This window comes from Melanotaenia boesemani, chromosome 10 (genome assembly GCF_017639745.1).
Source record: "Melanotaenia boesemani isolate fMelBoe1 chromosome 10, fMelBoe1.pri, whole genome shotgun sequence".
Lineage (NCBI taxonomy): Eukaryota > Metazoa > Chordata > Actinopteri > Atheriniformes > Melanotaeniidae > Melanotaenia > Melanotaenia boesemani.
The window spans coordinates 33,274,644-33,288,183 of record NC_055691.1 but is presented as its reverse complement, the minus strand read 5'-3'; the positions used below and the strand labels follow the sequence as shown (position 1 = coordinate 33,288,183).

General features: G+C 37.4%; 1 protein-coding gene across 10 annotated transcripts in view; it reads left to right on the top strand.

Annotated features, from left to right (window-relative positions):
- The window catches only part of LOC121647225 (receptor-type tyrosine-protein phosphatase eta), a 50,971-nt gene that overhangs the window by 35,846 nt on the left and 1,585 nt on the right, over positions 1 to 13,540 (top strand). For 9 of the 10 annotated variants that reach the window (XM_041996480.1, XM_041996472.1, XM_041996475.1 and 6 more), the window contains 22 exons: positions 2,489 to 2,746; positions 2,846 to 3,100; positions 3,592 to 3,855; positions 4,975 to 5,250; positions 5,348 to 5,608; positions 5,689 to 5,955; positions 6,160 to 6,429; positions 6,521 to 6,784; positions 7,097 to 7,366; positions 7,494 to 7,640; positions 8,503 to 8,731; positions 9,023 to 9,147; positions 9,259 to 9,346; positions 9,433 to 9,477; positions 9,579 to 9,587; positions 9,682 to 9,769; positions 10,146 to 10,236; positions 10,491 to 10,567; positions 11,587 to 11,721; positions 11,862 to 11,978; positions 13,106 to 13,266; positions 13,401 to 13,536. In XM_041996480.1, the coding sequence (XP_041852414.1) occupies positions 2,489 to 2,746; positions 2,846 to 3,100; positions 3,592 to 3,855; positions 4,975 to 5,250; positions 5,348 to 5,608; positions 5,689 to 5,955; positions 6,160 to 6,429; positions 6,521 to 6,784; positions 7,097 to 7,366; positions 7,494 to 7,640; positions 8,503 to 8,731; positions 9,023 to 9,147; positions 9,259 to 9,346; positions 9,433 to 9,477; positions 9,579 to 9,587; positions 9,682 to 9,769; positions 10,146 to 10,236; positions 10,491 to 10,567; positions 11,587 to 11,721; positions 11,862 to 11,978; positions 13,106 to 13,266; positions 13,401 to 13,536 (3,833 nt within the window). The other variant, XM_041996478.1, reaches the window with a different exon arrangement.

Sequence of the window (13,540 nt, the reverse complement as noted above, 5' to 3'; positions counted from 1 at the left end):
AGGTTCAGTTTTATGCTTCATACCTGCTCCAACCACCAGGCGTCACTGGAGGGTTTCTATTTAGTATAATTTAAGGAAGATATTAGTTGTTAAAATTCTTATCCGACACTTTTTCCCACACAGAGCCTGGAGCAGTCAGGAATCTCACTGTCACTGGTTTCACAACATCTTCTGTGTCTCTAAACTGGAGCAAACCACTGGGAGAAAGCTCCTATTATACAGTAAAATGGACAAATCAAGCAGCAAACTTCAGTCAAAATGTCTATGTGACAGAGACAAATGTCACTGATCTGACTCCTGGAGTGAAATACTGTTTTGCTGTGACTGCAGTAGCTGGAGATAACATAACAGAGAGTGACGTGAGAAACACTTGTCAATATACAAGTAAGATGATGAAGATGATCGTTGCTAAATGAAGAGCTCACATCCTGTTTCACATTCGACTGCTTCAGTTTTTAGACATTTGTAGTTTATAGTATCTTTCTCTGTCAGACTTTCTTAATTATTCCTCTTTTCTCTCACTTTGATATGATGTTCATGTATCCGTCTTCCACTCAGAGCCTGAAATGGTCAGAAATCTAACAGTCTCTGGTTTCACCACATCCTCTGTGTTTGTTAACTGGACTAAACCAGAGGGAAACAGCTCTTTCTATAGAGTACAGTGGAGAAATGGAGAAATAAGAAACTCTGAGACATTTAGAGACATAACTAACCTGACTGCTGGTGTCCAGTATGAAATAAGTGTCACTGCAGTAGCAGCTGATGGTCGTACTGAAGGACAGAGAATGACTGTTTTCCAGTACACAAGTAACCATTAAAATTAGAGATGCATGATATTATCGGCACAGAATCGGCTAAAAGAGTAGTAAAATATTTGCATATCGGATATCAGCAAAAAAAAAAAAATCTTATATCGTGCATCTCTAATAAAAATAGGGTCAGTTACAGTCTTATTGTTGTATTATTGGACCCCTGGTATTGATGCGTGTTATTTAGACAAAGTGACAGCTTTATGTGCACACAGAGCCTCTACTGGCAAACAGAGAAGGATTTAATGTTTTATTTTTTCAGAATTTTGTTTGAAATGAGCGTGGCCACACTGAGTGTTTGTCAGGTTCAGTTTTATGCTTCATACCTGCTCCAACCACCAGGCGTCACTGGAGGGTTTCTATTTAGTATAATTTAAGGAAGATATTAGTTTTTAAAATTCTTATCCGACACTTTTTCCCACACAGAGCCTGGAGCAGTCAGGAATCTCACTGTCACTGGTTTCACAACATCTTCTGTGTCTCTAAACTGGAGCAAACCACTGGGAGAAAGCTCCTATTATACAGTAAAATGGACAAATCAAACAGCAAACTTCAGTCAAAATGTCTCTGTGACAGAGACAAATGTCACTGATCTGACTCCTGGAGTGAAATACTGTTTCGCTGTGACTGCAGTAGCTGGAGATAACATAACAGAGAGTGACGTGAGAAACACTTGTCAATATACAAGTAAGATGATGAAGATGATCGTTGCTAAATGAAGAGCTCACATCCTGTTTCACATTCGACTGCTTCAGTTTTTAGACATTTGTAGTTTATAGTAGCTTTCTCTGTCAGACGTTCTTAATTATTCCTCTTTTCTCTTACTTTGATATGATGTTCATGTATCCGTCTTCCACTCAGAGCCTGAAATGGTCAGAAATCTCACAGTCTCTGGTTTCACCACATCCTCTGTGTTTGTTAACTGGACTAAACCAGAGGGAAACAGCTCTTTCTATAGAGTACAGTGGAGAAATGGAGAAATAAGAAACTCTGAGACATTTAGAGACATAACTAACCTGACTGCTGGTGTCCAGTATGAAATAAGTGTCACTGCAGTAGCAGCTGATGGTCGTACTGAAGGACAGAGAATGACTGTTTTCCAGTACACAAGTAACCATTAAAATTAGAGATGCATGATATTATCGGCACAGAATCTGCTAAAAAGAGTAGTAAAATATTTGCATATCGGATATCAGCAACAAAAAAATCCTATATCGTGCATCTCTAATAAAAATAGGGTCAGTTACAGTCTTATTGTTGTATTATTAGACCCCTGGTATTGATGCGTGTTATTTAGACAAAGTGACAGCTTTATGTGCACACAGAGCCTCTACTGGCAAACAGAGAAGGATTTAATGTTCTTTTTTTTCAGAATTTGGTTTGAAATGAGCGTGGCCACACTGAGTGTTTGTCAGGTTTAGTTTTATGTTTCATACCTGCTCCAACCACCAGGCGTCACTGGAGGGTTTCTATTTAGTATAATTTAAGGAAGATATTAGTTAATAAAATTCTTATCCGACAAACAAAAGCTTACTGTTCACTAATTTAACTTATTTAACTTGATAATTTAATGAAAAGTGAATAAAGCTCCCTCCATAAACTTGGTTAACTCAATTTGTGTTCATGAAAACCAGCTAATGAAATTAAATTTACATGAACTTGTATTTCATTTCTTACAGCTCCTGGACAAGTTTCTAACATAACAGCCATAGGAACCACGACCACCCTGACAGTGAACTGGACAAAAGCACCTGGGCAGGTGTCGTCATACTCAGTTAATCTCTACAGAGACCGGCAGTTAAATCAAACCACAACTCTGAGCAACGACACTCTAAGCTTTGTTTTTGGGGGCCTGAAACCAGGAGTCCTTTACTGTGTGGATGTGGTCACCATAAGTGGACCAGTTCAGAACAACCATACGGTTTGCAATGCGACTTGTGAGTAACTTCAACGTTGTAGCTTGTGATTCACACTTGGTTGACCATGTATTCATTTTACTAACTTTAAGTGATAACTGTATTCCCACATCTATTAAGTTCCCAACCCACCTGGTGTCATCACAGTGGACTTTCAGACAGTTCAGTCCATCAATTTTACCTGGCAACGTCCAGCAGACATGGACCAAAATCAGTACAACTTCAGTGTGTCCAGCGGTAACTTCTCCAACCAGACTACAAACAACTGGTACCTGCTGGAAAATCTCCAATCAGGAAGCCCCAACAACATCAGTGTAGTTACTGTTGGTGTGTTTGGGTATACGAGCACAGCAGTAACAGCCAGAAACTATACACGTGAGTCACCTAAATACTAATATTGATCACACTCAACTTATTGCTTTGGATAAAATCAACCCTGCTTTAGGAGTTTTGTTTTCTGTGTTCTTTTGAGACATTGATTTTTAGTATTTGTTTTTATTAAGTAATCTACTGAAAGAGTGGTTATAGTTATTAATACTATTATTGTAATATAGTTTTAGTTACAGGTCACAGTAACAGATTTTGCATTTTTTTTTTTGTTTTTGGTTTTTAAGTAGCAGCATGAAGACAGAAAATGACAATTATTTGTGCAATAATAATAATAAAGAAAAAAACCTCTGTTTCCTGTCACCAAGCAGACATTGCTGAATCAACATGACATGCAGATGCTTTTTGGAAAATTGGTTAACTTGTCATGCCTGTTTGGTGCACTAGACTGGTGGTATTACAGTCCTGAGACATTTAGGACATTTAACATGTAATATTTGAGGCTGATTTACATCAAATTTTATGTCTCACCTTTTCAGGACCATATAGTGTAACAAATCTGACCCAGGCAACAATCACCACAGACTCAGTGACCTTGGTTTGGGATCAGCCAGAGAGGAAATCAGACTACTCCTACGAAGTAAAGGTCATTGGATCACCTGGGAGAGAGCTTGTCAACATTATTACTAATACTACTATAAAAGTAGATAATCTTCAGTCTGGAAGCAACTACAGCTTCACCGTTACAACCCAGGCTGCAGACGGCACCCGAGCAGAACCTCGGACCATTTCCTACTTCACACGTATGTGTTGTTTATCCTTTAAGAAACATGTTGATTAATTGATTTGTGTTGTGTTACAATGGGGGGTTTGCATACTGATACTATGTACGTGTACTTGTACTCTATATTCATAAGAGTATTCCGATACTACAGAACTCAATACTATTGTGAAAAAACTAGGGCTGTCAAATTAATGGATTAATGCAAAAGAGATTAATCTGTGGAAATAAAATGTTCATTTTTGAACAGATAAGCAACGAAGTTATTACTTGTACCTTATTACAAATCTGAATTTGGCCTTATGTCTGCGAGAGAAGCTGATTTTGGGCCTACAGGTGCTTTGTCACAGCTGTGAACATAAAGCACCAAAAAACCAATTTATCCTCCTTATTTATAAAGTTTCTGACAGTTTCAAGCCTTACATTTAGAGAATGGCTGCAGAATGACCCATCTGATATATCACACAATTAACCACTCAGTCCTCACATCTAACACACTGGTCCATGCTCCTTACTAGTGTACTGTAATGTGATTTATTAGTTCTCATATTGATACTTGTTATCGGCAAGTACTCAAATGTAAAAACTTGAACTTGTTTTGAAAAATGTGGTATCAGTGCAGGGCTGCACCGCGGTCTCTTAACAAAAAAGTGTGGAGTTTGCACGTTCTCCCCATGTATGCGTGGGTTCTCTCTGGGTACTTCCTCCCAAAGACATGCATGTTAGGTTAATTCTCCCTAGGTGTGAGTGGTTGTTTGTCTCTCTGTGTTGGCCCTGTGATGGACTGGCGACCTGTCCACGATGTACACAGCCTCTCGCCTGCTAATTGCTGGTACAGACTCCAGCGACCCTGAATTAGACTAAGCGGTATAGAAAAGTAAGGAATGAACGGTGCATCCCTTGTTTAAAGAAACACTTTATATTTTGTATTTCAGAGTTGAAAGCTATGTAATTAAGCCCATTTAGTAGAACAAGCCATTGCTATAGCAACATTACATCCAGATACCTTAATGGAAAACCAGTTAAAATGTCATCCCTGTGTGGTGCACTACACTAGTGGTATTACAGTCACAGGTTTGAGGAAATTCAGCCTGTCATCTTCTCTGCTGACTCACTGTATCTCATCTTCTCACCTTCTCAGGACCATTCAGTGTGACAAATCTGACCCAGACAGAAATCACCACACATTCAGTGACCTTGGTGTGGGAACAGCCCGACAGCAAATCAAACTACACCTATGAAGTAAAGGTCAAGGGTCCTGACACTGGTTCACCTATAAGTGTGACTGTAAACATTACTACTAATACTACTATAAAAGTAGATAATCTTCAGTCTGGAAGCAATTACAGCTTCACCGTTACAACCCAGGCCGCAGACGGCACCCAAGCAGAACCACGGACAGTTTATTACTTTACACGTATGTACTGTATCTCTTTTTGGAAATGGATTGATTGATTGATTGATTGATTGGTTTTTACTGTGTAACAATAAGCAACTCTTTTTTGTGTTCTTAGGGCCATATGGTGTGACAGACTTGAGAGCTGAAACCTTAAACACATCTGCTATTTTCATAAACTGGACAAAACCATTACAGTACAGGAATGACTATATGTATCAGGTGGTGATAACATGCTGCAACCTCGAAAACCGCACCTTGCCAACGGAAAGCATCACAATCTCAGAGCTCACCCCTGGAACCAACTACATCATCTGTGTTTTAGTCATGGCAGCAAATGGCATTAACGGAGAGAAACATTGCACCACTCAGTACACCAGTGAGAATCTTATTTACTATTTCTCTTTCTCAAATTGTCAGGATTGAACTGCTTAATTTTCCTCATCTGCACATTCACAGAACCTGAGACGGTGCTGCCTAGTGTCTCCAATCAGGGCTCCAACAGTTCAGTCCTGGTGTCATGGACCAAACCTTATGGAAATGTGGAGCGTTATAAGGTTCATCTGAACAGTTCTCAGATAGTTTTCACCATAGAAAAAGAGCTGAGCCCCAACATTACCTCCTTCCTGTTCACCAACCTGTCAGCTGGAGTCCTTTACGGTGCTATATTGAGCACATGTAGTGGACCTTTTAATCAATCATCTGACGTCGTTATTAATGCAACTTGTGAGTATAAAAAAATGCTCAGAATCAAAAGTTTGATTTACAAACACACAGGTTTTTGTACATTTGAAAGTACTATTAACTTTTTACATCAACTGAAACCTGTGAAATATTAAATAATTTGATATAAAAACACAAATGCACAGTTTTTTAAATAAATAAAGTAATGGTCAGTGTGTTGATGTCAGTGTGCATGTGTCCTTGCAGACCCTAACCCTCCTGGACCGATTGAGATCCTGAACAAGACAACCAGCTCCATTGTATTTATTTGGGGAGAAGCCCCTCTAATGACAAAAACATTATTCTACTATAATACACAAATTCAGAGAGAACAAAACATTACTACCAGCACTGCTGTCAACACCACATTTACCTTTTCCAACCTGTCCTCTGGGACTTCCTACAACATCTCTGTGAGAACCGTCGGACCTATGAATTTTACGAGTGAGAGTGTTACCAGTAACATGATCACAACAAGTAAGGATTTCATTTCTGTATGAATATTCTTTTTTCATATTCACTGTTTGAATTAACGTGCATTTTTTAAAAATTTCTTTCCAACCATCAGGACCGCATAGAGTGAACTCTCTCAACGCCACTCCCCAGGTAACATCAATTGGTGTGAATTGGACCAAACCTGTTGAATACAAGGACAGCTATTATTACAATCTGACCTGGCAATGGTCAGATGGGATGGTTAACAACAGCATCACGTATGAAACCAATTATCTCATCCGTGACCTGCAACCAGGAAGCCAGTACAACATTAGTGTCACCACAGTGACTTCTGATGGAACACGGGGTGCTTCGACAAGGATCAACATCTGCACAGGTACAGTCACAACAATTCGTTCTTATGCAGTGTGTTATACGACTGCTTTGACACATTTTTCTTCATGCAAAATCCAATAAATAAATAATGCAAGATTATACTGCAGGTAAAGTTCTTAAAAAAAAAAATTCACATCGATTATCTTAATGTAAACCTAAAAGAACTTGCTGATGACAACTACACCAGCCTTCAAGTAATAAGAAAGATCATAAGAAGCAAAAGAAATAAACTTTTTTATTCATAACACATAAAAAAGTAATATATTATATTGTTTTCTTTCTTTCCTGACATTTATTCGTTTTGTTGCTGCAGATGCAAGCCCTGTGACGAATCTCACATGCACGGCACCAAACTTAGAAGAAGCACAGATCTTCCTGACCTGGAATAAACCGGATGGTCAGAGCTCTGGCTTCCAGGTTGTCCTGGGAGACAGTGAGCCAGTCTTTAATTCCACGGCCAGCTGTTGCAGTCAAAATGTTTCCAGACTTAAACACTATACCGAATATAAAGTGACTGTAATGACTCAAAGCTGCGGACATCCCAGTACACCTGTAAATCTTACATGTCGAACAGGCATCACGAGTAAGTCCTTGTCTCTAGTGGTCTCAGCAGATTTTTGGATCTTTAGCTGACAATATCCTCTATACAAGTAGAAGTACAATAGTGTAATTGATGCTCATTTAGCTTTCTTTTTTTTTCTTTTTGGAAGATCCTCAGATTCCAGCAAACTTTGCCACTCTAGTAAGTGTAAAGGATCAGAACACGTTCACAGTTCAGATTAATCGCAGCCTGCTAGACAACACGAATGGACCAATCACAAATGTGGGGGTACTGGTAAAAAGAAGCAGCAGTTCATGTAAGTTTCTTCTCATAATATCAAGGAGTGTGTGTTTTGCTGTATTAATCAGTTTGTGCTCAAGTAACCATTTTGTCAGCTGTTTATTTATGTTGTTTTATATGAGCCCATTTACATGCCACCAAAAACCTGATCATTATCTGATTTCTGCAGTTAACACTTAATTCAAGTGTTCAAGTTTACAGCAAAATCTGACATCCTTCATCTCTATCTGTCTTTTTCTTTTATTTAATCCTTTAAATCTTATTTAAAAACTCATTTTTTTACGCTGGCTTGTAACTCTGGAGAGCATGATCACTAGGCTCTTATTGTTTATTTTATTGTTGTTGCTTACTGCTTTCATTATTACTGTGCAGCACTTAGGTTTCCTTGAGGTATGTTGAAAGTTTTGATTGATTGATTGATTATCCTTTAACTTAACTGAGTTATGGGAAATCAGATTTACACTCGTAGATTTCCCCGCAGTACGCTAATGTCTTCATCCATGTAGAACTTATTTCGTCTTTTAATATGTTGTTCTGTTCTGGTGGAGCCATCCCCTTCATGGCTACTTCAGGCCGTAGAGTTGTGATGCCATAGGCAAGACAAACAGATTTAAAAACTGTTTTCTTTGTGTGTCCATTGGGCTTTTAAGTATAAGTTTTGACTTTTTATTTATTTTGTTAGTTTTAACTGTTTATTGTTGTGTTGTCGTCCGGGAGTCATTTGCTGCTGGCAGTAATCTGATTACTGACTTTTATGGTCGTATAAATGGGCTCAATGTATCTAAACATTATTTTATATTGATAATACATTAAAAAGAGCTTTTCTAAGTAAGTAGATAAAGAAATAAAGAGACATATGTTCCTTTTTCTTTCATTAGATAATTCTAATTTGACATACTTGGGAAAAACTTATGCTGACTGGAGTAAAGGCTCTACCCCAGTATACCTGGCAACGGTTATACCCATCACCTCCCAGTCACGCAGCATTCAGGACCTCCAAACCAAAAGCACTAACTCGTCAAACAACCCAATTTCCATTGTAATAGGAAATGGAGCACAGTGGGAGGGCTACCTTAATGGTCCTCTGACAGCCGGTGAATCTTACCAGTAAGAAAACAAACCACTTTCATTTAAAAATGGTTCAGGTCCTTTGTTATGTAGTTGTTGTTGTTTTTTATTCATTCTGTGTTTAATCATTTCATTTTAATTCATTTTAACCTATGATATTCTAGTGTAATGAATGTTTTTTTTTTAATACTTTGATTATTCTAGTAAATATTACAACAGCAATCCCATCAGCATAATCAATATGAAGAAAAGTCAACTCTAAAAGTAAAAGTTTGGTTTATAAAAATGATTAGAGATCTCTAAAGCTAGGTGGTGTGTTTCATCCGGCAGATATGCAGTTGTGATGTTCACCTATCTGGAAAGTTCGGCCACAGATCAGGGAACTGTGAACAGCAACCGGTCATTGTACTCCATAACACCGTTCTCTGAAGCTTTACAACTTGACAAAACTATAGGTACCATTTTAGCTGAGCCAAAATGGGATTTTGTGAACATGCTTATTTACATAACCTGTGAAATAATGACCATATTCTATAATACTTTCATAATCTGTGTAAACATTTTAGATACCATTGCAATTGTTATTGGAGTAACACTGGGAGTTTTTGGAGTTTTCTTCATTATCCTTATGGGCTTCATCATCTACTGGAAAAGGTTTGTTATAGTCTTTACTGATAAAAAATAAAGACAATTAAAATAGCATTAATAGGTACCAGCTCTAAACTGATGGTGTACTGCAGAGTATCCAAAAAAGAGGCATCCGACATCCAGATTCATTCCGTGAGGCAAGTTGTGCATTTTTACCACATTATATTTCTTGCATATATGAATTTAATTGGTGGCAAATGTTAAAGTAATTGTTACTTTTTCTTCATTATTTTTCTAGAGCTAAAGTGTAAGTATTAATCCTTTAAATCTACAAATATTAGTAGATTATTTGTGATGAAAACTCATCATTTCTCTCCAAACATGGTTGTCCGTTTGAGCAGAAGTGCGGCTGTGAGGGTGGAGGACTATGAGGCTTACTACAAGAAGCAGAAAGCAGACTCCAACTGTGGCTTTGCAGAGGAATTTGAGGTGAAACATTAACTTCATATTTATAAATCCATGTCATAATGTACAGCAATTATTTATATATAAAGAAAGCGTTCATTCTCACAGTCATTATACCTATATAATTTCGGCAATAACAAATAAAATGGTGCCATAATACCTGAAACATCTGAAAATTCTTTGTATTTCTGCAATATATTTGACCCAAAAGTTTTATCAAATTTGTAAAGTCCTGAGAGAGGATAACCATACATGAAAAAATGTTTGTAGATTTGCAGTTAATTTGAAGGTGACAGTAGAATCATTAGAGACATTAGAGTTAGTATAAATTAAAAATATATATATTATTGCTGCTTTTAGTTTATCATCTTTAAACCACTATTTTTCTTTTCTTTTAAAGGACATGAAGATTGTTGGTACTGCTCAGGCAAAAATTCATGCTCTGTCTTTGGAGAACAAGCCTAAAAACCGCTACAACAACGTGCTTCCTTGTAAGTCACTTAATGAATGAATGAATGAAAAATACTTTATTAATCCCAAAGGGAAATTCAATAACAAAATTAACAAATATCCACTTCTGCTGCTTTCAGCGCTAACGCTCCTCATCCTTCAGACATTAACCATTACCTGTCATCCATTCCCAGCATTAAACCAGGGCTACCATCTTTCAACATTTAAACGTGTAGGTTAATTTATAGTATTACCAAACTCCATGCCCTTATTTACACTCTTGTTCACCTTCTAGACGATTCATCAAGGGTGAAACTTTCTATTGTCCATGGAAATCCACATGACGACTACATCAATGCTAACTACATGCCGGTGCGTACTGACTCTCATTAACGCTGCTGTCTGCCTCAGTCATTGCTTCAATTCAGTAAACTTCTTACTGGACAACATGATATATCATGGTGCACTGATTTCTGATTTTCACTACATTTTTTTTTAATTTTGGTAATAGATTATTTCAACCTATGGAGCTTTAATGCTCCTACATCCCTAGAATTTGTGTCACACCTTTTACCCCAACACATAAAAATACAATAATAAATAATTCCCCAAAAATATTATATATTTTAATATATTTAAAACATGTATAGATGCTATCATTGGCTTCAGTGCTCAACATATGATATCAAATATTCATGTTTTTATTGTTTTTTTGTTTTGTTTTGTTTTGTTTTTCATTCAACCCCTTAAATGCCTGTTTCTGGGATAAAACTTGGTTTCAGATTGATAGAAAAAAACACAAAAAGTGAATAATTTTCCATCCCATAATTGCAAAATGGCTTTTTTTTAAATGGGATTATTAAAGTTTCAAAATTGGCACCAACACTAATTTTGTTATATTTTTACTTTTTGAATAAAGTCAGATTATATCATTTGTCTCACACCTTCTATCCTAGGACATAAATAATTAAATAATAAACAATGCCACAAAAATATTTATTTTTAAACATAATTATTTTTTATATAAATACTATTATTGGCTTCAGTGCTCAACATACATATAATTACGATATAAATATAAAATGAATTCAATAGAATTATATATTCAAAATGCATTGTGATTTTGTAAATTTGCCTACTGTACAAAAACATTTTTTTCCATTATATTAAGATTTATATTCATTTTTGGCTGAGAACACACAAGAAAATATTATCATAGGTGTATTTTTTGTACAATATTAATATTTAATTATTTAATTATCATGCTAATCTTCTATATTGGTGTATTGTGGCAACTCTAAGGGCATTGCATGTTACCCATGTCACCTTCACCCACATGTGAGTAGCTCTGTTTGAATGTTTTCTGTGGTTGGACTGATTCTGTCGGGCAGGGTTACCTCTCCAGGAAGGAGTTTATTGCAGCTCAGGGTCCTTTGCCCACAACAGTCAACGAGTTCTGGAGGATGATCTGGGAGAAGAATGCGCAGACTCTGGTCATGCTGACTCGCTGTAATGAACAAGGACGAGTGAGTAGCAACCTCACATCACATGTCAACAAATGGAAACAGATCCCAGTGTGTCTAACTACAGTTTAAATAAAGATCATTGCTACGTCTTTAATAGTTCCAGCCTCTTACAGCTGAATCGTCATCTTTATGTTTTTCAGGTTAAATGTGAGCAGTACTGGGGTCGTGGCACCAAGCACTTTGACAATATTACTGTGACAACAACTTCTGAAATACCACTTGATGACTGGACCATCAGGGACTTTAGCATAAAAAATGTAAGTATCAAAGTGTGTGGTGGAGGAAAAAACAGATAATAAAAGTTATTGACTTCAGTCTTTGGTTCTTTTTGATTTTCTTTCCTTGATATTTTCCATTTGAGGTCTCCAGTATCCATACTTCTCTTATCTTGCAACATCCACCTCACTCCTACTTCACCAATCATTCGACAGTTACTGATTCTCCCTGCAGTGTTTAGCCCTGTAGTTTTCCCTACCTACTGTTAGTCTTTGACTAACTTGTCCTTGGACAAGTTGGAAGTGATGGACATGATGGAAGCTTCTTTTAAAATTTGTTTTACGTTAAATATTGGACTATGCCAAGACTGCCAAAGTTTGCTTGCCTATTGTTATCATTCTTACTTAGCAAATAAATAAGGCTTATATATGTAATTTGGTCTGTCTTTTTACAGGTGAGTTAATCCTGCAGTGGCTGCAGAGAATATCAGTACAAGACATAATCAAACTATGTTAGAAGGACACAGTTCACTAAGATAGATAAGGCTGCATTTCTCAGCCTAAAAACAATAGTTCCAACGTGGTAACGTAGGTAGGTTTATCAACCCCAGTCTCAGCATTTTACTTCATTCACAAATAAGCAGCTTATCTTGTAAACATAAAACATCTCTCCACATGAGATTGAAGACATGATGCAGAGTCTTGAGTTGGGCTTTCAGGGTTTAGTTTAAGCATGTTTTTCGTATCCAGGCAACCACATACACGTGATTCTTACCGTGAAAGAGAGTCATGTGATCATCTGTTTACCCATCCTCTCCAATGCTCATTTCAAACTTGAAAGCGTATTTGAGAAGTAAGTGGTGCAAAAAACCACAGACAGTGATAAGATGAAAAAAGTAAGCTGTGGGAGTATTTTGCAAGCATGGAAGCAAAGATGTATCGATCACTGTAAACCACACAGAGCCACAAAAGTTGGTCTGAGTGATCCTCCCTGGATCTGCTGTATATGATTATATATTAGAGTTAAAACCACTTTTCATTCAAGCATAAATCCTTGAAACACATTAATTACTATTGCAAAAAGCTCTGAGCTCCATTTCCAACTGCAAACCATCCTGCCTGCAGTTCTCATACAGATATTCCCAAATGTTTTGTTGCTTGTCCTCCAGGTGAAAACAGCAGAGGTCCGTTTAGTTCGTCACTTCCATTTCACAGCCTGGCCAGATCACGGGGTTCCAGAAACCACGGAGCTCCTCATCAGCTTCAGGCATCTGGTCAGAGAACACATGAACCAGTACTCCAAACACTCACCTACTGTGGTCCACTGCAGGTCAGACGAAACACACAAACAAAATAAACAAATTTTTCACATTTAGTTATACATGATTGTTTTGGAAATGACAGAAGAACACTGGTCTTCACTCTGTCTCTTCTCCTTGTCTCGTTATTGCTGCTTTCGCTCAGTGCTGGTGTGGGCCGAACAGGCACCTTCATCGCCATCGACCGGCTGATCTTCCAGATCGAAAGGGAAAATATTGTGGATGTGTTTGGCATTGTTTACGACCTGCGAATGCACCGACCGCTCATGGTGCAGACAGAGGTAG